Raw genomic sequence first — 26,333 nt, 5'->3', positions numbered from 1 at the left:
TCACTTGGATCTTGTATTAGTCAATTAACACAACCATACTGAAAACTGTGAAAATGTGAATTAGGTGGACCTGGGTTTTTGTGTGGTCATGGTAAAGTGATTGTGTCAAGGCTGGCCTTAGCCTTTGCACCACCCACGGCAAAAAGGCTAAGGGCTGACTAACAGATCTGGAACAATGTATTAGCTGCTTCCCAGTAGCGTCTTCATCTGCCATTCTAGTGACATTTGTGAGAAGGGCCAATGACACCTCAGTGTTGTTCTCCCATCTGGCTGATATTTGGGTTGGGAGGAAACACATAATTATTGGCCCCACCCACAGTTCCTGCATCCAGACATTGCCAGATCCAGGTGAGTAAGGAAAGTGCATTCAAGGCATTTGCTTTGTGTGTAGGCTACTTTCAGTGGTTACTCCTTGAATACTATGGCACATCCATAGCAAGTGCTCTAGGACACTCATTGTGCTTGCCTGTTGCCACCATGGAATTGTTTCCTAACACTGTAAGAGGTTGAGCCAGTGAGGTAAGAATCCTCTATGTTTTGGACAACATTGTGTCCCAAACTTGCAATCTGAGGTAGGGAACCTTCCTCAGCAAGCTGGCATTGGATTGTGCAATCACTTAAACCTGAGCACAGGTCACAACTCAACTCACACTGCAACACAGCTGCAACATGTGGTGATAAATGGGGGTTTAGATGCAAGTTGTGCATTGTGGTAAATCAATCATAAAACCGCTTTACCAGTCTCCCGCACAACACCTGAGATGCACTCAATTATAGTAACATTATGCCAAGCTGGTTGTGTGAATTGTCAAAACGTGACTCTCCTCTCTCTTGGTCCAACTTACCATAGGAACAGTGACCTTGGGCAGAATTGCCTGTCATGGAAAAGTCTGAGTTGATTTCAGTAGGATTCTTGGCTATCCATCCAACTTGACAAAAAATAAATTTCACCCCACGCCTCCCCATGTTTACTGTTAATCATCCATAGATCTGACGCTTTTACAGCAGCAGCTGGGGGCAGCAGGGGGGGGGATATTAAATCTGCTGCTATATTTAGATGCCTCTCTCTAGCTCATTGAAACTTTTACAATAGCTTTTCTATTTGTTTGATTTATGCCTCCCTTTGGCTCCTGTGCCATATTGTTTGGTATTTTATGGCAGGCTTAGGCCGTTGGTAGTATAGGCTGCCTGTTTTCCCACACGTTCTATCTTGCAGGCAAGCCCCAAACAGATCTCATTTATTTCGTGCCCTAGGATGTGGCTTGCTCCGTTGACAGCGTAATTTAAAGGAATATATGTATGGCTGAAAAATCATTTGCTCAAATTTGTCCAGATGTTTTTTAGACGTGAATGGAATTTGATTGCCCTTTTCCGCAGGGTCAAAAGATATTAATGTCCCAGAACTTTAATTGCTAACAGACCCCGCCTCTGCTCTTTGAAGATGGAAAACATTTGATTCATTATCATTTGGCCTGCAAATTCAACATTTCCATTTTTTTTTCTTTTTCGTGTTTCTAATGGAGAAGGCACGCAAATCAGACCTTAAACTTTCTCCATATTTTAAAACACTTAAACTGCCTTCATTTTCAGGACAGCACAGGTGAACCATCCTGTTGTAGTACGGCTTTGTATCTAACATAATTTCATGTCTAGATCGCATTACTGTTCATATTCATTGCCTTCTTGTGAACTCACCTTGTCCTGTGTGGATGGATGGCGTAGTCAACAGCCTTGCACCATATTTCTAAGCATCCTTACACTAGCTAGATTCTATTGCAGCCTTTGCCAACATGGTGTCCTCCAGATGTGTTGGACTACAACTTCCAGCCAGCATGGTGAATGTGTGGCTGGGGATAGTCAGATTTGGGCCATGCTGGCTGTGGATGTTAGGAAATGTAATCCAACACATCTGGAGGGCACCAGGTTGGGGAAGGTTGTACTATTAGAATCCATGAGCTTTAGAGGGTCATCTTCTTGAACACATCACTGACCTGTCACTCCAGATTATGGATTGCATCCATTGGGTCTGGTTGAATCAACTGTAGTGTGAGCATACATTGGTGAGCTGTATTGCATTTAGAAAATGTGAATAATTTACCCCACTTGTCATCCACTTTGCCACTATATTCATTCAGCTAAAGTCCTGAGCAGTAAGGAAGTGAGTGAAGCTTCACCAGTGGAATGTTAATTAGCATTCAGTTCTGATTTCCTGATGTGAACAAATAGTGTTGTATGTAAACTAAAGGCAGGAGTGGAAACATCTGTGCACCTATTAGCCACTAGAACTTAAAATATTAGGCTTGATGACAAGTACTTCAGTTGCTGCAGAAGCCAGGTCACAGACTGGTCTTTCTATATGGCACCAAGCTGAAAAGATGGTGATAATAATAAATGAAAGAATAATAAATGAAAAGAATAATACAAATAATGCACACCTATATCAAGATATGGGAATGTAGTTGCTCCAGTTGCTTTCTTTTGATAGGGCTACTCCCTATTATGTTCTAGAAGTCTGCATTTACTGTTCAATAATGAACATTTTAAATCAGTTGTGTTTAATTGTTTTCTCAGGCTTGCCAATAGCTCAAAGATTAATAAAATACTCCCGTGGCTTTGAAACCTGTGTTTTATGGCATACTAAGGCAGCCTTCCTTATTTCATACTAGTGTGCTTTTTGCTCTCGTTTTTTATAGTCGCCTTCCGCAACCTGGTGCCCTCCAGATGTTTTGGACCACAGCTCCCAGGATCCTGACCATTGGCCATTCTAGCTGAGGCTGATGGGAGTTGGAGTCCAAAGTATTTGGAAGGGGCCAGGTTAGGGAAGGCTGCTTTATAACATTGTTCTTCAATATTATAGCAGTGAACATCTATAGCATTGGTCTTTGACTGGGTCACCTGAGGTGGGCAGTGGGCCACAACAGAGTGAGCACCACCATTTTAGTCATTTGTGTATATTTAGTTTCTCAAAGAAAGGAGAAAAATAGTGGGGGAAGGGAGAGGAAAGGAAGGACAGATATATACCGTAAGCAACACATTTTAAAGTAGGTCCCCTGTTGCACATTGCACTCAAAGTGAGTCCAGGGAACTACATTGACTATTTCATTTTATTCTTGCAACAACTCTTTGAGGTAGGTTATTAGGCTGAGGGACAGTGACTTGCTCAAGGTTAGCCGGAATAGTTAATGGCTGAGCAAGGATTTGAACTTGAGTTTATCACACACATTGCCAAAACTCTAACAATAACACCACATTGTCTCTCATTGTGAGGCAGCTGAGAGCACACCTCTTGAATCAGAAGTACCCTAAAATAATACTGATGCAAGCAACCTACTTATGTGGTAATGTCATACAGTGCATACATGTGCCATACCACAGGTCAGCTGTGAAACATGGACACATCTGAATGAGTAGCGGAGCATAGGTTATTTCTGCATTTGTTGAGATATTTTGAGATGTACCCAAATGTTGGGACTGACCCATAATATATTAGTTTCTAGAGGTTTGTCTAGATTAGACTTCCCCAGTCTAGTGCCCTCCAGATGTTTTAGACTATAACTCCCATCATCCCTGACCATTGGCCATGATGGCTGGGACTGATGGGAGTTGAAGTCCAAAGCATCTGGAGGACACCAGAATGGGGAAAGCTAGTCTAGGCCATAGGTTGAAACATCAGTAATGAAGAATGCCTACAATTGGAGAACCAAATAATAAAATATTCCGATTTCCTTCAGGTACACATTACTGGTTTGTGTGTGCACCATCTTGGGAGAGCTTTCTCTGAAAGGTAGCTTTAAAATAATGTAAATAAAATAAATATCAAAGTGCACAACTATTTGTGATGCCCAGATCCATCTATGAGGCTACTGAATGGGAGATGACCTGCAAGCGATTGACTGAAAATCTTAGGTGTGCATGAGCCAGAGTTTTGGGGGTGCGTGAGGTCTTCATTATTTTTCAGCATTCAATGTCAAATTGTGCCGTGCGTTTTTTTAAATTTGCTTGAGCGTATAAAAATCTCTTTCTGTTTTGTAGCTGAGGCTGCAGTGCTGAAAACCTCTGAGAGAGCAATAGGTGTCTGTGTTTGCTATTTGCCCCTTTCCTCCTGTCAATACAATAGATAGCCATAAAGGGCAAGCTGAGAAGCAAAGGCATGCTGAGAGAGGCATCATGAATGCTTAGAACTGGGCATTCCAAGCTTAGGTATTGCAACCTGCTCTCCTCATGTGCTTCTTTGATTATAAGCCCAGAGTGGAGGCATGTCTGTCACCATCCCTAGCACTTTTTAAAACCCCGTCTATACCTACAGTACATTTTATTGTTGAGCAAGGTGGCACAGGGTTTTTATTTGTAATATAAGCTTCCATGGATAGAAACTACAGCCATCCATCATATGTGACTAACATATATGAGAGCGAACAACAAATCGAAGCTCTGTGTGTGAAAAGGCCTGAGACTTAGGCCCACCACCTCACTGGCTGGTTGTAAGAACTAGGCCTGTGTCTTGACTGTACCACTTCATGATGGAATGCTTCTCCTATGCCAAGCATTCCTACTCAAAGAATGCTAGCTTGTCAGAAATAAGGCTGTGCTACAATCCTCCCTAGTTTCCTACGTGCCTGGAATATCTTTGTATGAAGGAACATTCAGCTGTGTGAGCCGCACCTGCAGTTGGATCAGACAGGCTTTTGCCTCCTCCCTCAAAGTGCAAACTTGGTGGTCTTGTGCTAATCATTATGGCAATGGAAGAGGGTAGCCCACTTTAAAAAGAGAGAGGCAGAGAAAAGGTCCCCAAACCTTCCTACATGTGCAAAGCCCTCCTGCAGGAACAGAACATTAAAACAGTTTTTTAAAACCCGACAGCGCTTGGGTTCAATGCTAGCAGCGATACAGTATGTGTGTTGGGTTTAAATCCTTCTGTATGGTTCAGTTTGGGGGCCACCCCCCGCATCCTTCTTCATGGCCCCTTCCTTTCCCACAACCATTGCTTCAGGAGAAAAGAGAGGCTGAGTCCCCCCACAGGCCCCTCAGGCCCCCAACTTCTTAAAGAATAGATCTATAGGACTGCAATCACTCCCAACTAGGGATTTGGAGAAATCCACAACAAATTCAAAGGAGTTTGGATTTCTGTGAATCTGACCTGCAGATTCCACAACATATTAGCTTTATCCTTGAGGACTGGCAGACTGGGGGGGGGGGGGGGAGAGATTTGCGCAAAATCATACTTGCACTAGTGCGCTTGCGCAAGTGGAACAAAATTCTCATGCATCCCTTACAAAAATCTGATTCAGTCAATGAGTGGATGGCAGAATGAAAGACAGCTGACAATCTGCAAAACACAAACGGAAGGGATTTAACAAAATCCGTACATCCTTACTCACAGAAAATTGAAAATAGCCCTTATCCTCTGTGCAGGTTGGGTTTTGTTTTTTGTTTTTGTTTTGTTTTTTAAGGAGTATGGTGGTCAGCAACTAAAACACTTTGACTTGCTTAAGACTTGGCCCTTCTGTTGGGATGGCAACCCCACCTGAGCGGATGGATTGAGTATGTTAGCGGATATGATATGCCATGGGAAGGGAAGGAAGCTTTGTGGGCTGGTGCCGTGCTTCCTAAAAGTGATGTTGGCCTCCTTCAAAGAAACGTATATAGCTGCTAACGCACCTTCCCTGGCCCCTTTCAGCTCAGGTAGGGGTGTGCGGGGGTGGTGGTGCATGCATATGTGGGTTTTGACTTGCCCACAAGCCTGAATTCCTGTCTACCCCTTTCCAGGGGTGCAGTGGAAAATGGTGAAGTACAGGGATTCCTCCTGAAAACCTCCCTTGCCACACGTACAAGTCAAGCCCCCAAGAGGCATTCTTTCTGTTTATTTATACACAGAGGAACCAACAGTCTGGTTAAAGAATTAACCTGGTCTTGTCTGATCAGAAAACACAGACATCCAAAACAGACAAGCCACTTATAACAGCTCACAATTAATGTTATGGGGCATGTCTGCAATCCTGTGCACAGTTACCTCGGAGTAAGCTCCATTTGACTAAATTGTGCTTACATCTGACTGCATAGGTTCAGCTTGTAAAACACATTTGAGATTATGCTGTACTTTGTGGTTTTAACCTTTGTGAACCACCCAGTAAGCTGTATACTGTATACTGTATTGGGCAGTATAGAAATGTAATAAATAAATAAAAGAGCATCTGCCAGCTGAAATGCAACCTTTAGCTTTTAATTGCAAATGTTTCTAAGATGGTTTGCAATCTTACCATTTCAGCATTTGAAAGCCTTATCGTCATCATATTCACTTGCTGGACCATGGAGCATCAATTACCCTGGTACTCCAGCAGATGATGACATTGTCCTGCTCCAAAAAAAGCCCCGGAGCTGTGCTCCTCTGTGTTCTCCCATCACTATACCACTAGCCTCTGCTAGGGACCGATCAGCCTGCAATGTCTATGTGCCACTCTGTGAAGATATTTCACAGTCATGTTATAGGTTGGTTCCCTAGGGTGCAATCCTATGCATGTTCAGACAGGAAAAAGTCCTACAGCTCCCAGGTTGGTGCATGCTGGGAGTTGTAGGACTTTTTTTCTGTCTAAACATACATAGGATTACACCCTTCATTGCAGTTTAGGAATTCTAACCCACTGTGGGAACCGTCGAATATAATGCTGGACTAGGCCTTTGGTCTGATCCAGCATGGCTCTTCTTAGTTTTTCTTGAATTGGGAAGGTTCATGGTTACAGAACTTGAGATCTCTTGTCTACATAAGGCTATTGCATGGCTGGATTCAAACTCCTAATCAGACATGGACATTTTGGCTAACATTGGGCAAGTCTATGCTCCTGATCCATAAAATGCAAAGACTAGTGACCTCCCTCCCTAAGGCTATGTCATTGTTTTGATCAATCACCCTAAAAAGCTTCATTTTAGGAAACTGCTTGAACAGATTGTGTCAAATCCATTGTAATCTAGTGCCATAATCATAACTGGCAATATAACAGATATACCTGCAAACATTTCTCCTTTATTCCTTCTCCATTTTTTGTGTGTGTGCATGGCTTGTTTTCTCATTAAGCGTAGGATCCTGTGTGTATTTTTACACAATTCAGTTCAATATGTATAAGGAACATCTTGGTTTCAGAGGAGGCTTTTGTTGCTTGGGTTGTCTTTGGAGACCTTTTCTGCAATGCATTGCCTTTCTGCTAGTGGCCCACAATAGTGCAGATTGAACGGGTTGATGGAGGAGGAGAGGGCTGAAGTGTGAAACTGTTGGGAAAACTATTTGATGAGCAGTGCAATCCTATGGATTCAGTGGCACTTACTCCTAAGTAAGTGTGCATAGGACTGCAGCCTAAATGGTCTTTACTTCAGCTATCCCCCCACCCCTGCTTTTTGGTCTGGTACCTTTTGGTCTCTTCTAACTGCAGCAAACAGATCCAACCATCTCTTTTCAGCACGGGATCTCTAATTTACATGTGCAGAGCATCCCTTCCCGCAAGAGATCTGCACAGGGATATGCCCCCTGTGTGGCAGTGAATGTGGGATGTCATTCCAACAGAAGTTCTGTGGATGCACTGGAGTGCTCACACACAGCTCTGGCTTAAATGCTATGACTTGAGTACTAGGAAATACTTAAAATGTACAAGTTTAAATGCAAAATTTGCAGTGACATGCATAATGTGTCCACATACAATTTTTTTGAAACATTTTTTTGATATGCCTATAGAAATAAAAATTTTCAGGATATATTAAACAGAACACAGTCCAATACACAGTCTATAGTTGTCTCACAGCTCTTGCAGGTAGAAAGGCCAGTGGACAATAGCTTTTCTCCATTAGAACAACCCCCCTAAGGGCTAATGTGGAATTGTGGATAGTGTATTGGAGTGGAGAGACCCGGGTTCAAAGCCCTGGTCTACCATGGAGTTCATTTGCTGTCCTTGTCACGAGCTCTCAGCCTGGGTTCTGTGAGAATAAAATAGGACAATCTCCATATCCTGAGGTCCTTGGAGGAAGAGTATAATACAAATATGATTTTAAAAACAATAGAATGCAAAGGGCAAACCAATTCACTAGATACTGGAAGTTACTGTTCTAATAGTTAGATCATGATAAATATGTTTGTTTGTTTTTTACAAAGTGTTAATAATGAAGTTGTCTGATCCTGATCAGTCTTGGCTCTTGTCATCTGTTTTGTGTCTTCCCCCTCTACAGGCAACTTTGTAAAGAATTTACAGATCTCTTGGCCCAGGACAGGACACCCATTGGCAATAGCAGGCCCAGCCCCATCTTGGAACCAGGGATTCAGAGCTGCTTGACTCACTTCAGCCTCATCACCCATGGCTTTGGGTCCCCAGCCATATGTGCTGCCCTGACTGCTCTCCAGAACTACCTGACTGAAGCTCTCAAAGGCATGGACAAGATGTTCTTGAACAACAACTCTGCTAACAGGCACACTTCTGGGGAAGGACCAGGTAGTAAAACTGGAGACAAGGAAGAGAAGCACAGAAAATGAAAAAAAGGAAGCTAATGAATTTAGGAAAAAAAAAATAAAAGGAGAGAGAGAGAGAAAAAATCTTTTTAAAAAATGTTTTAATTTTAGCTTTAAAATATTGAATTGGGCTGTGGAAGAATTATACTAGGTAGGTCACACCTGCAAATAATTTTTTTAAAGAGGAAATAAGGTCAGAGGCGCACAATGGAACAGGAACAGTGGCTCAATGGCTTTTACAAAGGAACTTTTGAAGACAGCTTCCAGGAATTTCCACTTGTGTCCTCCCACAATCTTTTTTTATTATTATTCGGGAGAGCGGGGGGTAGCAGGATGAAATATGACCATAATAATAATTGGTAAAAGCAATCAATAACTTATTGGAAGGATCATTTTGATAATGTTAATATGTTGGTTGAGATACATAGTCTGTTTCTGTATTATTGTTATTTTTTAAAAAATGTCTATCTAAAGTAGAAAAAGCAAAACCTTCTAGGGATGGATTTATTTTATATTGGACTGTCCTGATCAGGGCAAATTTTCCTGCTTTCGACTCTGTCTAAATGTAGCCCCTTAATTTGTGTGTGCCATTGCCTCTCTGTGTCATCAGAATAGCTAGGGCTAAACTTTACCAATGGTCAATGGCCTATAGATTTCTTAACAGTGGGGGAAGGGAAAATGGGGAAAAAATAGGCTAACACTCTGGGTCTGCCTAGATTAGGAGCCATTTTGGAGAAACACAAGCCACTGTGTGTACACTAAACAGGCTCAGGCAGTGAAGGACTTAAACTATACCTATATGGAAGAGTAACAATGAGCTAAGTAGTTATCTGGTGTCCGTAGTCAATACAGACAATTTGCCTAAATTTCCAGTGTTTACTAAAGACCAGAGGCTTGGCATAGTTAATCCTAAAATTCTGAGGCTTCAAATTACAATTCCCACTGGCTGTAAGAGAGTGTAGAATTTGTACATACGATCCAGTGAGATAGTGGTTTGAATCCAGACTTAGTCATGCTCAGGTAGACCCACTGGAATCAATGGAATTTGTTACGATTAACTTAAGTCCCACTGATTTCAATAGGTCTACTAAATCAGGATCCAAACCACTGACAATAAGGCTGTGATCTAACTTAGAATCAGCCCTTAACTTCCAGCATAATGTCTGTCTTTCATAGTGACATACATGTGAAAAATGCTACACAGGTATGCAAAAGCTGTGAACAGGAAAAGGGAAGAGTCTATTTTGTCCCGCTTGTGGATTGATATCAAAATAAATCTTCATGCATTTTGCATTCCAATGTAACTTTCTCATGTGTATTTCTTCTCCGTAGAGGACAAGTGATACACCAGGAGTGGCTGTATGTTTGAAATCAGTATGGTCTATTTACAAGTCCATTGTGGCAGCATGATAATTCCTGTACGTGCAGGTCTTCTAATGTACACATGGAGCTCTCCCACGTGAAAGAATTTCATTTACATTGCAATGAAACCATCTGTCTCACTAGAGGGGACAGCTCACAGTGCCCCAAGAGGGTATACCACTGCAGTGAATAGGAAAACCCACATGTGTAGGAACTTTGTATGTACATTGGAGCAGGGGGTGGGGGGGCTCTAAAACTGGGAACAATGTGCTTAGGACTGAGGTGCTGGTCTGCTAATTCTTACTCGGAATGGATGTTGCCTAATTCTCAGTAATGACAGTCTCTCTTTTTAAAATGTCTCAGATCTCACTCACACTTTAAAAAAGGTATTAGTAATAAGAATGTCTTGATGAGTATGTAATTTCCTTCTCAGGAGTATGCACCCTTTTTATTTTCTTCTGTTTCCCAAAGCTTTGCCCGCTTGGCTTATGAGCTTCTTCAAAGAGGACTAGAACTCCCTACACATTTCATCAGGTACAGAGATGAAAATCCACAATTCTGACACTTTATCTTTTCAAATCAAAGCCAGTTGTTTTGGAATTCTGCAGGTGTACTTCTTTAAAGAAGCTCAAAGGGAATAGATTAAGGATGGCAACAGTAACTGAACAGGTAATATATTGAGAGGCAAATGCTATTTTTTCCAGTATATAGAAAAGTTTTGGGGAGGGGCAATAGTATTTGATGCACAGAGTAAAGCAGGCTTGCTAAGTGTATTTCCTCTTTAGAGGAGATGGGTGGAACTGAAGGTAATGAGGATCCTTGTACATTTTCAAGTTAGTATCTTAATTTAAGGAAATCTCTGTTCTGCAGGTAATTAAAGGAGTTTTGCAATTTTTGACTTAGAAGGCAAACAGCATGTCTTGGGTGGGGAATCAACCAACTTCCAGTCATTTGCAGAAATTAAGTGCATTACAGTATGTTTTATAAATGACGTTTTAAAATGTTTTATCTCCATGTTTGGAATACCTAGTAAAAATCATGCTTAAGTGCAAGAAGATGAATTTCACCCTGCATGTTATCAGTTTGGAAAGATTTTTGTTGACTTGACAATGGATATAGAGTTTCATGCATTTTGAAAAATCGTTTCCCTTTTGTCACAACAGCTTATGTCTATGCATCATTTTGGCCTTACATACTGAATTTATTCTAGAAGATGAGAATAGGTTAAAAATGTATTATGCCTGCCACCCTGATCCTAAACACATTACATGGCTGTAAGTTCCATTAATTTTGGTGGAACTTAGTTCCACTTAAGGGTACCCTAATGGTTGGAGTCACTGACTAGCCATCCGTTTTACTGGGGTAAACTTTACATTTGGAATTCAGTTCTCAAATGCAATTGGGGTCCTTAGAGTTTTCAATAAAAACCTAGCTCATTTTGCACAATATAGACAGAGTACGTGTAGTAGTCAGTGTCACATTTGAAGCAGCTGCACACGTCCATTTCACCATGTGTACAAATATTTAACACATGCTGGAGAGCTATAGTCAACTGTGGTTCCCTACTGCATATACATATGGTAAAATGTACACGTGTAGGTGCTTCAAATATGAAGGCATGCATTCTTACTTTATAGCCTAATCATCACTCCTGTGTTCCATATGGTACACACTGCAATGTAAGTGCTAAGTGAAGTATTGCGTGTTTAAAACTGGTCCATAAGATTCCTGATTTCCAGCCCATAAGCCAGTTAAGATGGACTTATAATTAAACCAGGACTTTCGCATATAATATTTCTGTCTGCATCATGACATGAACTGAGCTGTGTTCTTAATTTTTAACAAGACATAGTCACAAGCTGGTTAACTTGGAGTATATTGGATGTGATCACATTATAGTGGAACTTCAAGTGCAATGTTTAAGGATTAGCGTTCCAGTTCTATTTATTTAATGGGACTTGGTTTAAATCCAATTATTTCAGTTCAACTGTGGGTGAAGCTTTTAAGCTCTGATCCAAAATGCACACATTTGTGTATGTAAATTCTACTGCCTAGTTATGGCGCAAGTCCTCGAGCCACTAATTTTAGAATGTCACTGAAGCAAAGTGTGCAGGAGAGACACAGAGCACAGCACGCTACAGCAGTGTTGGAAACAGGGCCGTCACCCACTTCGAGAAACATTAGTTGATCAACTGTACGAGTTTTAGTTCATTGATTAAATTTGCATATGGGTAAAAAAATAGGTATGAAGCAAGAAGTGCACTTCCTTTTTTTTAGATGAGGGATGTCATCTTAGTAAAGGCATTCCTTCCTATTTGGGAGAAAAGGAAGAATGCTTCTTAAGATGGTGTGTGCCATCTGCAGTTTTATCTAAGTGCTCATATATTTAACTGCCCAGTTTATCAGGGCAATTAAAAATTTAAATGATTAATTATTGCAGACCTTATTGGAACTATTCCTGTGAAGAACAACTTTACCAGTTGCCGCAATAACTTCAGAACTATAGGCACATCCAACCAAAGTCAATCCAATTTCTTCTTCTGGATAATCAAGTATGTGCTTAACTCACTCTTATGAAAATCAATGGGACTTAAATGTGCTTAACTTTGGCTGGATCACACTCTATAATTTTGCTTTCTGTATTTGACACTTCTGAAATCTGTATCCTGTTTGTGTCTCTTGTTCACTCCAGCATCCCAAAAGAAGGGGGAAAGAAAGGAAATTTGCCTTTATTTTCTGTACTACCTTAAAGAGCCCCTTGGGGGGATTGAAGACAGCTGCAATATTGATTAGTTCTTCCTACCATATTTGTTAGCTCTAAATCTTAGACACTTTCTTGGAGAATGTTCTAAATGTAGCAAGACCATTTTTATGCATCCCAAGAATAATTTACCACTTTTCAACCCATTGATTCAGGCATTCAATGCTCAATAAAGAACCCAGACTGGGTTAACTTTAACAAAACAAAGCCAAAAAAAGCTCTCTGAAGAAATATTCTAGTGCTTAATATTAAAACACTTATACCTATGATATGGCACTAAGTAAAACATTGAGCCCCCAAAAGAGCTGAGAATCTGCTCAGCTAATTGGGAAATTTCTATCATTGCAATACAACTTCTGATCTGAACATCTGGGGGACCAAAACTTTTAGCTTATTAAACTACAGGCATATCTACTCTTCCAATTTAAATATGCTTAACTTTCTGGACAACCCAAAGCAACTTGTAGGAAACGTCTAACTACAACATTTTTTTTGTTGATGAGGCAAGGGGGACACCAGTTATGATTAAACTGGCTTTAAACTGTATGTGTTTAGTGTAGATAGTCCCTGAAAGTACTTAATTAAAATAAAAACCTGTCCTAATTTTAGTTCATTGACACCAAAACTAGGTTTCCCATCCCCACCCCAGTCCTTGTGATGTTGTAAGACAGAAGCAAATGGAACGGCATTCCAATGATAATCTTGTACAGGTGTCTTGCCTCTCCCTTCATTTGTCACCTGCTCCAGTAGCATCTGCTTTTACAGATACTTCCTTAGTATCACCACTAGATATGTAGTTAGAATTCTAAGAGCTGACTGCCTTCTATCAAGTCAGACTGGAATCATTGGTCAGTTTAGCTCAGTACTGGCTACACCAGAGCTGGACAACCTGGCATCCTCCAGATGTTTTGGACTACAACTCCATCAGCCCCAAGCCAACATGGCCAGGGATTATGGGAAGTGTAGTTCAAACTGTCTGGAAGGTGCCAGGTTGCCAGCCTCTGACTGGCATCTACTGGGTTTCAAGCAGGAGTCTTTCCTGGCCCTACCTGGAGATGCCAAGAATGTTCCTAAAACATTTTGCATGCATAAAGCGTGTGCTCTACCACTGAACTATGATCCTTCATGTCTTGTATTCATTTCATAGTAGTTTTATTCCTTACCCTCTCAGTGATGCATGCCAGGTCTCTGTCGCTAGAAGTTGGTAATTTCTTCTTCTAATTGGTTTTTTCTCCTCAATACCAATGAGTTTCATCCCATTTCTTAAATTCCTTGTGACCATGTAGAAAGTGTATACCAGGAATATGCCCAACAGCAGGACCCGGCCTCTTCCTGGTGGAGCATATTTAAAAGATGATCATCAACATATCTTTAGGAATAGAGGCTGCCATCTTAAACTCATCCATGATTAAATTCTATTATCTAAGTGAGATTTATTCATGGGTAAGTAATAGCTTGGTATTCTTAAATGCCCCATGAAGTGATTCCAGCATCTCAGCAAGCCATATGGCACTTAAACAGAGCCTCTGTGGTTCCACCGTTCATTTGCAAGGCTGCCTGTTAAGGTCAGCACATGAAAGAATGTTAAACCTTGTCTTATATGGTATATTTTGGGTACTGCTGGGCATCCTGTAGAGTCTGATGGTATACTAGGGCATAAGAAGTTGCCCGGCAGTCACTGAAAGTCTTTTCTACTATCATCCAAACAGCTGAAAAAATCTGATTTCCAAGAACATTTTAGAGTGGACAATTGTCCACTCTGGCATTGTCATTATAGTAATTCTAATTCATAGCGGGGGAATCTGGAGTCCTGGATAGGGCTGCCAACTGCATAGGGGCAGGGAGGTCTGGTTGACCTTTGAGCCCTTATAGCAGCTTGATATGCAGGAGTTAGCAGAAGAAGCTGGGTGGAGATGAAACATATCACCTGGTTCTGCATATCAAGCTGCTGTTAAAGGCACAGCTACAAGCCCGGTCCAAAAGCTAGTAAGCTTAACCCTAGATAGAGTTTTCTATTTAAAAGCCATGATGTGTGTATGTGTGCATGCACACACACAAGTTTTGGTAGCTAGAAGCAGGTATCCACTGTGCTAGCCGTATTGAACGTGTATCGTTCTTGCCAATGTTCTGTGGCAGAGCCCCTACACCAGTTTGATGGAAATCCAGAAGGTGCAGGTTTCCCCTTTTCTGCAATGACATGCTGCCTGATATTTCATCTACTGTAGTTCTACTTGCCATTCTTTTTATGGAGCTGCTAAAGGCCCAGGAGCCCTGCTAGAAAGAAAAAGAGAGAGAAGGTGCTGATCATGTTGTAATCCCTCTAGAATGTCATATTTGGGGTCTATTCCCTTTACTTATTACGGTGTACATCTAAGATGTTTAAGTATACACCTAAGAATGTAAATTCCGAATACAACAAGCAGTTGGAAAACATATGCCATACAGTTACACCTATCATCAGAGAGATGGAATGGGCTGCAACTTCCTGTTGACATTCAATAGCAAATCTGGCCTTCTTGTGGTGTAGCAAGCAGGTGAAATGGCCCTTACGGTCCAAACTTAAAAGTATTGAAGTATAAATTGCCATTTTTCCTGGTCTCTTTGCACTCCTCCCCTCCCCCTCCCCACAAATATTGTTGGTTTGGCACTTTTACTACTTTATAAAATATTGTTACCATTGGATAACAGTATTGAGCAGGGGGCTGTACTCGATGGTCTTGTAGGCCCCTTCTAACCCTACTATTCTACGATAAACATGCAGGAGGGTTAGCAGATTAGTCTTATTTTTAAATCCAAAGAAAATGTTTAAGGGAGAAACCATTCAAGTTTGTTTTCAAATCAAATTGATTTTCTATACATCTTACGTAATTTGTTGAATAATCTGAAACATACCCTTAGATCTCTTCTCAAACAACAGAGTCTGGGCTGCCATTCAATAACTTTTAGTCTTGATAGCCCCACGGTTTCTTATTCTTACACCCTTAGATGCAGAAGAATAGATGAACTAGATTATAGTACCTGCCCTTTGTTACGGCCTTTAGCAGCTTCATAGCAGCCACAACCCAACAGGTCAAGCTTTTCCTGTCACTGTATGCTGGGAAAAGCCTGGTCTGCCTGTTTTTCCCAGTTATGGAGCTGCTAAAGTGAGGGAGACTTTGTCCATGCAATGGCAGTGGCCCTCATGACTAGGGCTGGGTTCTGTCCTGTTCTCAGATTGGCATCAAATACCTCACTTCTACCTTGTAAAAAATCCAAAACAATGCAGGCTTTGTTGAATGAACATTTTATACCCAATCTCAAGACACCTTTATTTGGGAGGGAATCCCATTGATTTCCTTTCAATGAAACTTCTTTTCAAGGTTTTGCATTTAGGATCATGGTCCATTGGTAGACAAGTCTGTTGCAATTGCAATCCTGCATTCACTAATTGAACTACACCTTAGTTGCAGTAGGGTGTAAACCCCCCCTTTTTTTTAAAGGGAAAGCAGCAGTCCTGAGGTACGTTCCTTTCTCAGATGGGGAAGGTAGGCTGAAATGTGCTTTTCCCCAAGGCCAGACACTGACTCCAGGCTAAGTCAGGGTTGGCACCCACATCCCTCTCCTTTCCACTTTCCCTCTCAGACCGTTTCTCCCATTATTCATGCAGGTTCTCGTAGACCTCCATTAACAATATATCCCTGAAGCAGGAGGGATAATTGTTAAAAATAATTGTTGGGGAAAACAAAGAACTATTGATATAACTAGGAGAAGCGGAGACATCCTTGACTGTGCCATTTAACTCTTTAGGAGCAGAAACAACAGTCAGACAAATATCCATTCCATAGTTGCCCCATTCCTCGTTTCTTTTTGCCCAGTGATCCAATTGAATTAAAACCCTAGGTACCGAATCAATCCTGTGGACGATTATTCGGAAGTAAGGTGTGTCTAAGATTGCAGGCTGACATCCGAGTAAACATGGCTAGGATGTTTGGGCTTTTAGTCAATTAACATGCTTGGCCTAGTCGATTACTTGGATTCTTTGTCCACGCTGACAACACCCCCGCCCCCATCCCCACAATATAGTAATATCAAAGGCATCTCTATGTATAATTAAGGACTATTTTTCTCTGTTGAGTCATAATGGAAATAATTACTATTCCTTCTTTGCGTGGGGGGGGGGGAGGGCGGGGCGGTGGGGGCAGACGTTTCCTTAAACTATATTGTTGAATCAATAGATGTACATAGCTTTTTAAAAATCAGGCCATCAGCACTGAACGACCTTTTCTGAGGGACAGCGCTGCTTAAAAATCATCACTCCTCTTAACATTTCAATATCTGCAATTAATTAATGCTTTAATTGCACTGATGAATGCTCTTGGCCCTGTTTATTAACTCCCTCCCCACCCCCCTACATGAGAGGTTGGCATTTGTTTATTCCAGTGAAGGATGCCAATTTTATATCATACTAATGTTAAAAAGGAGGATTAAGACGAACAATCCGGATGGCCTTTCCAGCGTAACCCCTCGTGTGCCAGTGTGCCTAAGGCCACTCTCTTAAAACTCATTCGGTGAAGTAAATTCCGTTGCATTCAATGGGACCTACGTTCCAGGAATGAGTTTTAAAGGGTGAGGCGTCAAGCGAAAATAACAAGGCAAGCAGGTCTACCGGAAATAGGGGTGTGACATCAATAGTATCTTCTTTCTATGCCCAAATCGAGCCCTTATTTAAAACAAAGCAAAATCCACACCTACTCTTCTTGAACAGTCTGTCCATAACACTGAGAAAGTATCATCCGTTTTAGCGACTCTTCCAGAAAAGAAACGGCGGGGCGGGGCGGGCGACACGCGGAGAGGCATTCAATGATGAGTTTGTATATATTTATTTATGCTTAATTTAACGGGATTGTGTAAATATGGCGAGCAAGTAGTTTTGGGGTTATTTATCTGTAACTATACCTCTGTGAATGGGTGGGGAATTTAAACCAAGGGGGGGAAAAGATCAAAAAGACAAAAAAAAAAAAAAATTACAAACGCTTGACTCTAGATAGTACCCAATCTGATTTTTTCCCGTTCTTTATAGACAAGCTGTTATGGTAATGGGTAGAAATTGGTTTCTTGTCCAGTGATGACCTGATTTACATAAATAAGAAGAATAAAAAAAAATGTTGTGTTTTGTTGTATTTTCCTCTTCAGATTTCTTTTTCTTTTTTTAAAAAAAAAATGCGTTGGTGCTGCTTCAGTTCTGAAGACGGATTTACTTCCACAGCCAAGAAAAAAAGTCTTTCCTTTCCCGTTCTGGGCTTTGGGAAATTCAGGACCTGGTTCTACAGTGGAAAGAAATAAACATTGCTTCTCAGAAGTGTTGGCCATTTGATTTTGTCCGATTGGCTCTCCGGTGTCGTCCACAGCCCTCGGTGCCCCTTGTCCCCCGCCAGCCTCCCTCGCGGTGAACCTCACGGCCCGCGACGCAGACCCTTGGGTCGCCGGGCCTTCGACGCGCAGCCTGCTCAGGGTCGCCTGCTCCGTGCCTCGCAGGGCTTCAACTGAACACCAGTTCAGTTCGGCAGGCTTTTGTCCCCGGCTCTCGGCTGCTGCTGCGTTTCGGCCGCTCCCCTTGGAATGCGCAGCCGACGCAAGCGAAGCAGGAGAGGGTGCGGCGGGCGCGGGCTCCGCTGGCCAGACAAGCGCTTGGAGGAGCCCGTCTCTCGCCCGAAGCGCCGTTTGCTGCTCCAAGGGGCTGCACTGTATGCAAGACACGCCGTTTTGTACCGGCCGAGAGAAGAGGCCCGAGGCCACACAGATCAGGAAGGCAAAGGCAGCCCGCTCCCACGCACGTGCCCTCGGTGGCGAGATCCACTGAGTCGGCATGTTTAGGAGTGCGGGGAAGCAAGGCCGTGATCCCAACCATACTCCCAAGCAGTAAGCCCAGGACACTCAGCGTGGGCGTCCGATTAAAACTCGTCCCCCTTAGTTCTCTCGTGTGTGTCCCTCCCTCCAAGGAAGGCGGAGTCGGTTTAATCTTCACAACAGCCCTGTGAGGGAGGGTAAGCAGAGCGATCTCCGAGGCCACCTAGTGGCCTCCAGGGCTGGCCAGCATTCGAACGCAGGGCAGCCCACTCCAACGCTCTGCCCACGAAAGTAACATAGGTCTCACTGGCTCGGGACCCGCAGGCACGTCAGTTGCGCTGTAAGGAAAAGCATCACTGCAGCCTAGGTGAAGACAGACCGACCCCCCCCCCCCCCCGTTTCTAATAACGGCGATATCCCTGTTGGTCCACACGGTCTCGTCCCTCCCTCCGTCCCAGCCACAGCCAGGGGCTGAGTATCTGCGCAGGACACGCGATTCCAAGCGAGCCTTCCTCGCGACGTTTCTCCTTTTACATGCAGATCTTTAACGCGGCCGCAATTTACCGCCGGCTGAACTCGGTCCGGAATCAAAGTAAACCCTTTTCGTTAACCGCGTCATTATTTAGTACGGCTGCAATCCCATACCCACTTACCTGTGAGTAAGTCCCATTGAACTCAACGGGGCTGACGTCTGAGTAGACATGCATACGACTTCACTATGCATGTCTACTCCGATGTAAGCCCCCTTCAATGGAACGTATTCCCACGTAAGTGAGTATAGGATTGAAATGCTAGTTTTCGAGCCCAGGGCATAAACGAACAAACCGTATAAAGCCAACTCTACACATACACCCCGTTCGAATGTAAAATAATGTATACAACGTGGGTATGATCCGCCAAAGTGAGGCATGTCCTGACCTCTGCCACAGAAATAAATGGGGCCTAAAATGTTTCACTTTGGCGATATAGTTTTTGTTTCGTAAGTAGCCTAATCGTTTCAGTGGGAAGAAGAAATCCGGTTAAAGGTTAGTAATTTGGCTAAATCGCCTTCTGCGTAGCCCGATTTTCGACAGCCCGATCTCAGTGAAACTGAAGCACGAGGTTGTCCGCCAGTTCAGTCCCGTTGAGTTCTATCGTGAGAGTCAGTTAAGGGAAAGTCAGAGAAGTGATTCACTTTCGTTCCGCAAAGAAACGTTTCACCTTCCTCTTAATACTCGCCGTTGTCCTATAGGTAGGGTGCCTTCGAGTGCAACCCTATACTTCTCTACTCAGAAGTCCCACTGAGTTCAGTGGGACGTACTCCCAGGTAAGTGGGTATGGGACCGCAACCTTCATTACTCCAAGGTATCCCAGAGCAGGAGGCTGAGGCGGGCGCTTCCTTCGCTTTTAAGAGGCAGCCTCCTCGGGGCTGTCTTCTCCCTGTCGAACAGCCCGGGGCTGATGACATGCCGTGACCTGCTTGGGTGCCTCTGGAAAGTACGTTTGCATTCTACAACTGCAATAAAAAGGGCTTTTTACAGGATATCAGGAGGAACCCCTGTATAGTGGAAAGTGCGTGTGTGCGTGTGTGTGGCGGGGGGGGGGGGGCAACCAGGTGAAGCCCAAATACTTGGACTGAAATCTATTTGCACACCCCCCCACGCAGTTCTAAACACATTTGGGTGGGAATACTATTGATTTCAATGCCGACATCTCTAAGCAAGACTAATACCGGATCTTAACCATTTTCAGGGCACAATGCTACGGATGTTTAGACAGAAAAAAAAAGTCCTACAACTCCCAGCATTCCCCAGCCAGCCATGCTTTTTCTGTCTAAGCATGCGTAGGGTTGCAGGCAGCCTTAAAATCTGGAAATAATATCCCACTGATTTCCAGCAGACCGTAGTTCCAAACAGGTTTGCTCCTCACTGATTTCCGTAGAAGGTACGGACTTACCTGTTAGTTCCTTGACGGGTGAGTGTAAAGGCTGAGACCTTAATCCTACTTCCCTGGACTCATGTGCCATCGAATACAATGGGACTTGCTTCCACAAGTAGCCTTCCCCAACCCCGTGCCCTCCGGACGTATTGGACTACAACTCCCATCATTCCCAGCCAGTAAGCCATCACATCCGGGAGGCACCCAGTTTTTTTGTGGGGGGGGGACACCTTGGATCCGCTTGGGGCAGAGGACAGCCCCAATGGCTAGCCAGTGTGCCGGCCTGTCGCCCTCCAGATGTGTTGGACTGGGTGGAGAACGATCGGGGTTGGCGCTCAGCACATCTGGACGGCGCCAGCTTGGGGAAGGTTACTTCAGTGGTTTAAGTCAAAACAACCGAGAAGATTATACCCCGTAGCCTCTGGCCAGGAAAGTGAGGGTCCAGCTCAGAGCATCAGGACAGGAGGCGCTGGCGTTTATCTTCAAAGGCACTCGGGCTTCTTTCCTCCTTCCTTGGCTTTTCGTTGCCCACCTGCCACGAACGATTCTGAATGGAACATTCTGAGCAGGACGCGGCGGCTCCATGGACAACCCAAATGGCACCTTCCCATTTCTGGTCGCCTTTCCAAGGCTTTCTGTGTCAGCTAAGAATGAGCAAGGGCAAAATGTAAGGGGTTGCTTCCAGTGGGTTGCATCCGATGTTAGTGTACCTTACGTCCCATTCAGTTCAGTGAGTCTACTCAAAGTAGGACTAACACTGGATACAACTAAGGTTCCCGCGTCTTAAAAAGGGATAAGTTGCCTACCCGGACATTTCTGTGAGGAAGACGATAAAAGTAGCGGGAGAGCGGGAAGAAGTTTCATAGAGAAATCAAATGCCGATTTTGCGGTTCCCAGCAGAAACAATTAAAACGGTACCCACCCTTTCTCCAAATCCAGTGCAACCTTTAAAATAATTCATTCCTTGTGGAATGACAAAGTAACGCCCCTTAATATCTTAATAGCACTGACAGTGAGAGCCGAAACTTTTCTCCGTGGCTTTTTCCATTCCATCTCAGAGTTAGACTTCCAGTGCGTTCCACTCCTAATTGGAGTAAGCGATAAACAGTTTTGGGAGGATCTACAGGCAGCCTACTAAAAATTTGTGGGAACTCGATCCTTTGGCACCACCATCAGAAACCACGTTTACTCAGAAGTAAGAGCCACTGATTTCCGTGAGATTAGTGTAATCCGCCCTGGGCGGATTAGAAGTGTGAAAAAGTAAGTATTAAGTAAAGGCGCAATCCTATGCATATTTAGACAGAAAAAAGCCCCAAAATTCCCAGCTAGCCATGCTGGCTGGGGAATGCTGGGTGTTAGAGGACTATTTTTCTATCGCAACACTCATAGGATTGTGCCTTAAGTGAAATAGTCATAACCAATTTTGGGACAACAGAGTTTAAGGACATAGGAAGGCTGCTATTTTAAGCTTTCTTTTAAATATGTCCTTCTTAGTAAACCATTAAAGGTGTAATCCTATCCATATTTAGTATCTTGCCAGGAAGTATGTTCCACTGAAATAAAATGAAAGGCCCCGATCCAGTCTCACTGAAATCAGTGGGACGGAACGAATTAGTCACGACTAGTCAACTATTTGTTGCCCTGATTTCAGTGGGACTCATTGATTAGTCACATATAACTTTAGTTGGATTGGAACTAGCTGTTTAGGATCGAGTTGTGTGATGAGAATTGGAATAAATCTTTGATCTCTAACCCACTTCTTTTCACTCTCCCTTCTAGTGATTTATATCGCTCAGTTTATCTTATAACATTAACAAAACCCCATCTTTATTCAGAATTGTTTTTCGGGACGATTCTGATTTTCTAATCTGCTTCCTATCTTGTGTCCATAAAAGGCCTCTCTTAGTTTCTCTGTTCTGAACTAGCAACTCCATCACTTTCCTGTGGCAAACCTTCATCTTGATTTATACAGCTATAAACGACATTTTGTATCTTTAATTCCTTTGGGGAAAACTCTGTTCTTCCATCCTAGCTGGTGCCCAAGTTTATAGGAGTTCCTCGTAAATAATATCTCCATGTGATAAAACCAGTCGCCAGTTTGAAATAATCCGGAGTTCTGTTTTTATCTCGATCTCTTTATCTATTTAATAGTGTGCTCTTTGGCTGAGCAAGTGAATCTCATTTACTGGGAAGTAAGTTCCATTGAAATCAATGGAATTTACAGCCCCATCGATGTGTTTGGAATGGAGGTGAAAAATTAAATGCTTCCTCCATTGTTTCTGTAATTTATTTTATCATTGGCTTCGGTGGACCAAGGACCATCCAGAGCCAGCTCTCATGACTACTTCTGGGCTACAATACAATGAAAACACAATGGTTTGTGATAGAATACACAATTTAGTGATACAATACACAATTTAGTGATACAATACACAATTTACTCTACGGTAGTGCCACACGAGTCTATCTGACGACTCTACAATGAATGGCTGTGATGGATACAGTTCACATTCGCTTAGAGATTTTTGAAGAGCTATATCACAATCCAGCCAAAATTAAATGCTTCTAATTCCCCTTGGTGTCAACAAGAGAAGGATATACTTAAGTCTCAGTAGGTCTTTAAAGTTCATAATAAACTGGATTGTGCCCTTCATTTATGTTATTTGTACTACGGCAATCATCTTATTAAAGAATAGTTATTGAGTAATCACTGACTTTTTAAACGAAGACTCCCCTACCTAAGAGGTAGCCCCATTGAACTCAATGGGATTTTTTTTCTGGGAAGGCTTGAACTGTAATAAATTAAATTTAAATAAACCTCCATACTAGCAAAACATAAACAGGCATGCTTTTTTGATATAATGAAGAAAATGTAAAATAACATTGCACTGTAAATTAAGGCTACAATCCTGTGCACACTTAGTTGGGAGTCAATATAATTAAACTCAGTAGTACTTATCTCCAAGTAAATCTGTGTAGTGATGAGGCTGCAAACTACCACTAGAAGAAAAGACCATCTTAAACTTTCCAAATTACCTAGTACAGAAACACACTAGCACCAAAGTAGCATAAAAGAGGTGTGTCTCTAACTCTCAGCCCCACCCGTTAACCAATTAAAAAGGGGCCCACTGATATTAGCTGATCATTCTACCAAATAAAAGAATTAAACATTTCTATCTTAAAAGAAAATAAAACAAAACTTTAGGTTATGTTCAAGTTATACAAATCTGTTGTATAACACACGGGACTGTACAGAGTCCTGGCCCCTAATACACTGCATAAAAGAATATGAAGAAGACACCTGCTTTTAAAATAAAACTACCCCCGCCATTTTGAACACACTGGCTTCATTCTGATACGAGGCACTGGTGGGGCTAGTGTCCGGTGGAGCCTGTAGACTGGAATAACACTGCAAGGCGGATGAGACAGGGCCACCTCAGTCACACCCTGCAGTGCAGAGGAGATCCATCCTCCAGATGCCACCACGACCTCTCTGGGTGTGCATCTGCACCTCCACCTCTGCCTCCACCTGCGGTTGGAGGTGGCCTGCACCTGCGGTCTGCCTCCACCTGCGGTTTCCCTGCTGGAAATGGGTGACTGGCTAAAAGGGAAATAAGTGAGGTTCTTGAGGCCTTTAGCATCTGAAGCGAAGCAGATTTTCTTAAGCACAATGGGAATTCCCTCTAGTTGATCTCCTGAGCATCACACCGCTGTCAACGAGCCTGAGACTGCTTCTCTAAGTGGCAAGCGCCACCACACAGCTCTCCGCACCTCACCAGGTGGACCCTGGTCCATGAAAGCCTCGGTGCTGCCACGCAGTTCTGTGCACAGCTGCTCAGAAGTGTCCATGCTCCCTGGACTTCTGCCCAACAGCATGTCTCCTCAGAAGGAAGTTCCACTGAGTTCAGTGGGGACTATTCCCAGGCAAGTCTGTCTAGGATTGCAGGCTTAACAGCACAATCCTATGCACATCTGTTTAGGAAGAAAAGGCCCCATTGTGTTCAAGAATTACCCTTAGGTAAGCAGGTGGCTCCAATCCTGTACCCCCTTACATGGAAGTAAGCCCCATTGAATTGCATGGGTCTTACTTCTGAGTAGACATCAGTGGTGTTGTCAGGGTAGAATTGGTGGGCAGGGCTCAGGAGAAGGTGCTGGAGGCCCCCAAACACAACAGGGCTGGCTTGCCACATTTTGAAGATGTGAAGTAATAGGGCATTGTCAACTGAAGAGCCCCCCCCCCCCGCTCTATTTTAGACTCTGGACCATTGAGTCCAGAGTCTAAAATGACCTAATGGCACCACAGCAGGCAAGTATAGGACTGCACTGTCTGCGTTTTGGGTCCCACTACCAGACCAGACTCTTCGTTGGTCTCACGAGGGCTTCCCCACGTGAGGTGCAATGGGGTAGGCACGAAAACCTGCTGGGATTTACTTGGTGGAGAATGTTTAGGACTGACTGGGGCAAAACGCGTTGTAATGGCTGGAATGAAATCTCTTCAACTTGGCGATGCCACAGTAAACTCAGTCCCAGATTCACCTCTCCCAGAGGGCGGTTCATGGTCATAAAACCGATGGGACTCCCTTCGGGACTGGAGGGCCAGTCTGGAAAGTGCTATTAGAATATTACTGGAAAGTACCCAGTAATGTTTAATTGAAAGGACCACGTACTACTCTCTAGAGCAGCCTTCACGAACCTGGTGCCCCCCCCCCCATGCGTTGCACTACAATTCCCAGCATCACCAGCTAGCCATGCTGGCCAGGGGATGCTGGGAGTTGTAGTCCAGCCCATCCAGAGGCCTCTAGGTTTGGGAAGGCTGCTCTAGCTCTCAGCCCAGGTCAGATCTGTTTCTGGGCCTCCCGTGCGATTGGTTAACAGCAACAGAACAAAAGTTTCTAATTGCTTATTCTAGTTGCCTAAAACGCTCCTGGGATGCCTTGTCTTTCGCAGTAGGTTAGGCAAGCGTGTGCCTCACGCCCGCTCTCTGCAGTCGTTTTGAAACCAAGTACTTCGCCTTACTGGGATTGCGGTTCGGCTGCTTGGCAGTTTCTCCTTTGAAAACAACAACCCGGGCTCAGGAGAATCGGGTTCTAGAAGGGGACTCGGGAGACCCGGGTTCTAGTCCCCACTGGGCCACGAAGCTCACTGCATGCCTTGGGGCCCCTCATTGACTTTCAGCCTAACCTTCCTCACAGGGTTGTTGTGGGGATAAAATGGAGAGGGGGAGGATTATGTAATCCCCCTGGGGTTCCTTGGAGGAAAGCTGGGATATAAATGTAACAAATAAACAAGCCAAAATAAAATAAAATTTGGGTATAGGCACTAATTTTAAAAAGACCCGCAAGATAATTTAAGCCAGTCCTTGGATTTTAAAACCCCAGTCCCATTTGCTATCATGGGAAACACCTAGTGAATAGCAGCCGGCTTTACTTTCACTTTTAGGGTCTAGGTCTAAGACTCCAGGAAATGAAAACCCAGTCTTTAAAAATCTCCATCCTAAACACATGTTCCCGTGGAAGTTGCCCCAGTGGAGTTGGAATTGGTTTCACACAGCTGGAGCGCTGAGGAGGACAACGAAGCGTGTATTGGTTGAAATCACAGCGCAGAAATTTAAGTGGCAGGAGGATGGTGGGACGGTTCACTTTCTCTTTCAGCTGATCGTGGCTGGAACTGGCATCATTGCGTGGATATAGAGGGAAGCACCAATAACTGAGGCCAATAACTGGAGTTCGAGCTGAACTCCAGAGCGACGCTTTTAAGAGGCAGCAGCAGCTGGCAGGAGCGTGTTCAAACATTTTATCCCATTCAACACAGAAGTGGCTCGGATAAAAGGGCGCCTGAATTAACCCTGAACATGCGATGTGACCAGGCCAACACCCATCCTAACCCCCCATAGAGCCCATTGCTTCGAGGTGGCGGCAGATCTGCGGTTCCCACGCAGTGGAAAATATACAGCAGAATATGATGATGATCTCGATATGTAAC

General features: G+C 43.5%; 1 protein-coding gene across 7 annotated transcripts in view; it reads left to right on the top strand.

Annotated features, from left to right (window-relative positions):
- TFAP2B (transcription factor AP-2 beta) overlaps nt 1-17,944 on the top strand; it is a 63,367-nt gene extending 45,423 nt beyond the window's left edge. For 4 of the 7 annotated variants that reach the window (XM_084822737.1, XM_084822718.1, XM_084822747.1 and 1 more), the window contains 4 exons: nt 8,209-8,468; nt 10,319-10,381; nt 12,288-12,399; nt 17,781-17,944. In XM_084822737.1, the coding sequence (XP_084678863.1) occupies nt 8,209-8,468; nt 10,319-10,359 (301 nt within the window). In that variant the 3' untranslated portion in view covers nt 10,360-10,381; nt 12,288-12,399; nt 17,781-17,944. Of the gene's footprint in view, nt 1-8,208; nt 9,783-10,318; nt 10,382-12,287; nt 12,400-17,780 lie in introns of those variants that run through there. The other 3 variants (XM_084822728.1, XM_084822699.1, XM_084822757.1) reach the window with 1 other exon arrangement.
- The last annotated feature ends 8,389 nt before the right edge of the window (nt 17,945-26,333 follow it).

This window comes from Heloderma suspectum, chromosome 1 (genome assembly GCF_057233095.1).
Source record: "Heloderma suspectum isolate Gila_16-S chromosome 1, 16-S_ref, whole genome shotgun sequence".
NCBI classification, from domain to species: domain Eukaryota; kingdom Metazoa; phylum Chordata; class Lepidosauria; order Squamata; family Helodermatidae; genus Heloderma; species Heloderma suspectum.
This window is presented reverse-complemented; position numbering and strand designations above follow the sequence as displayed.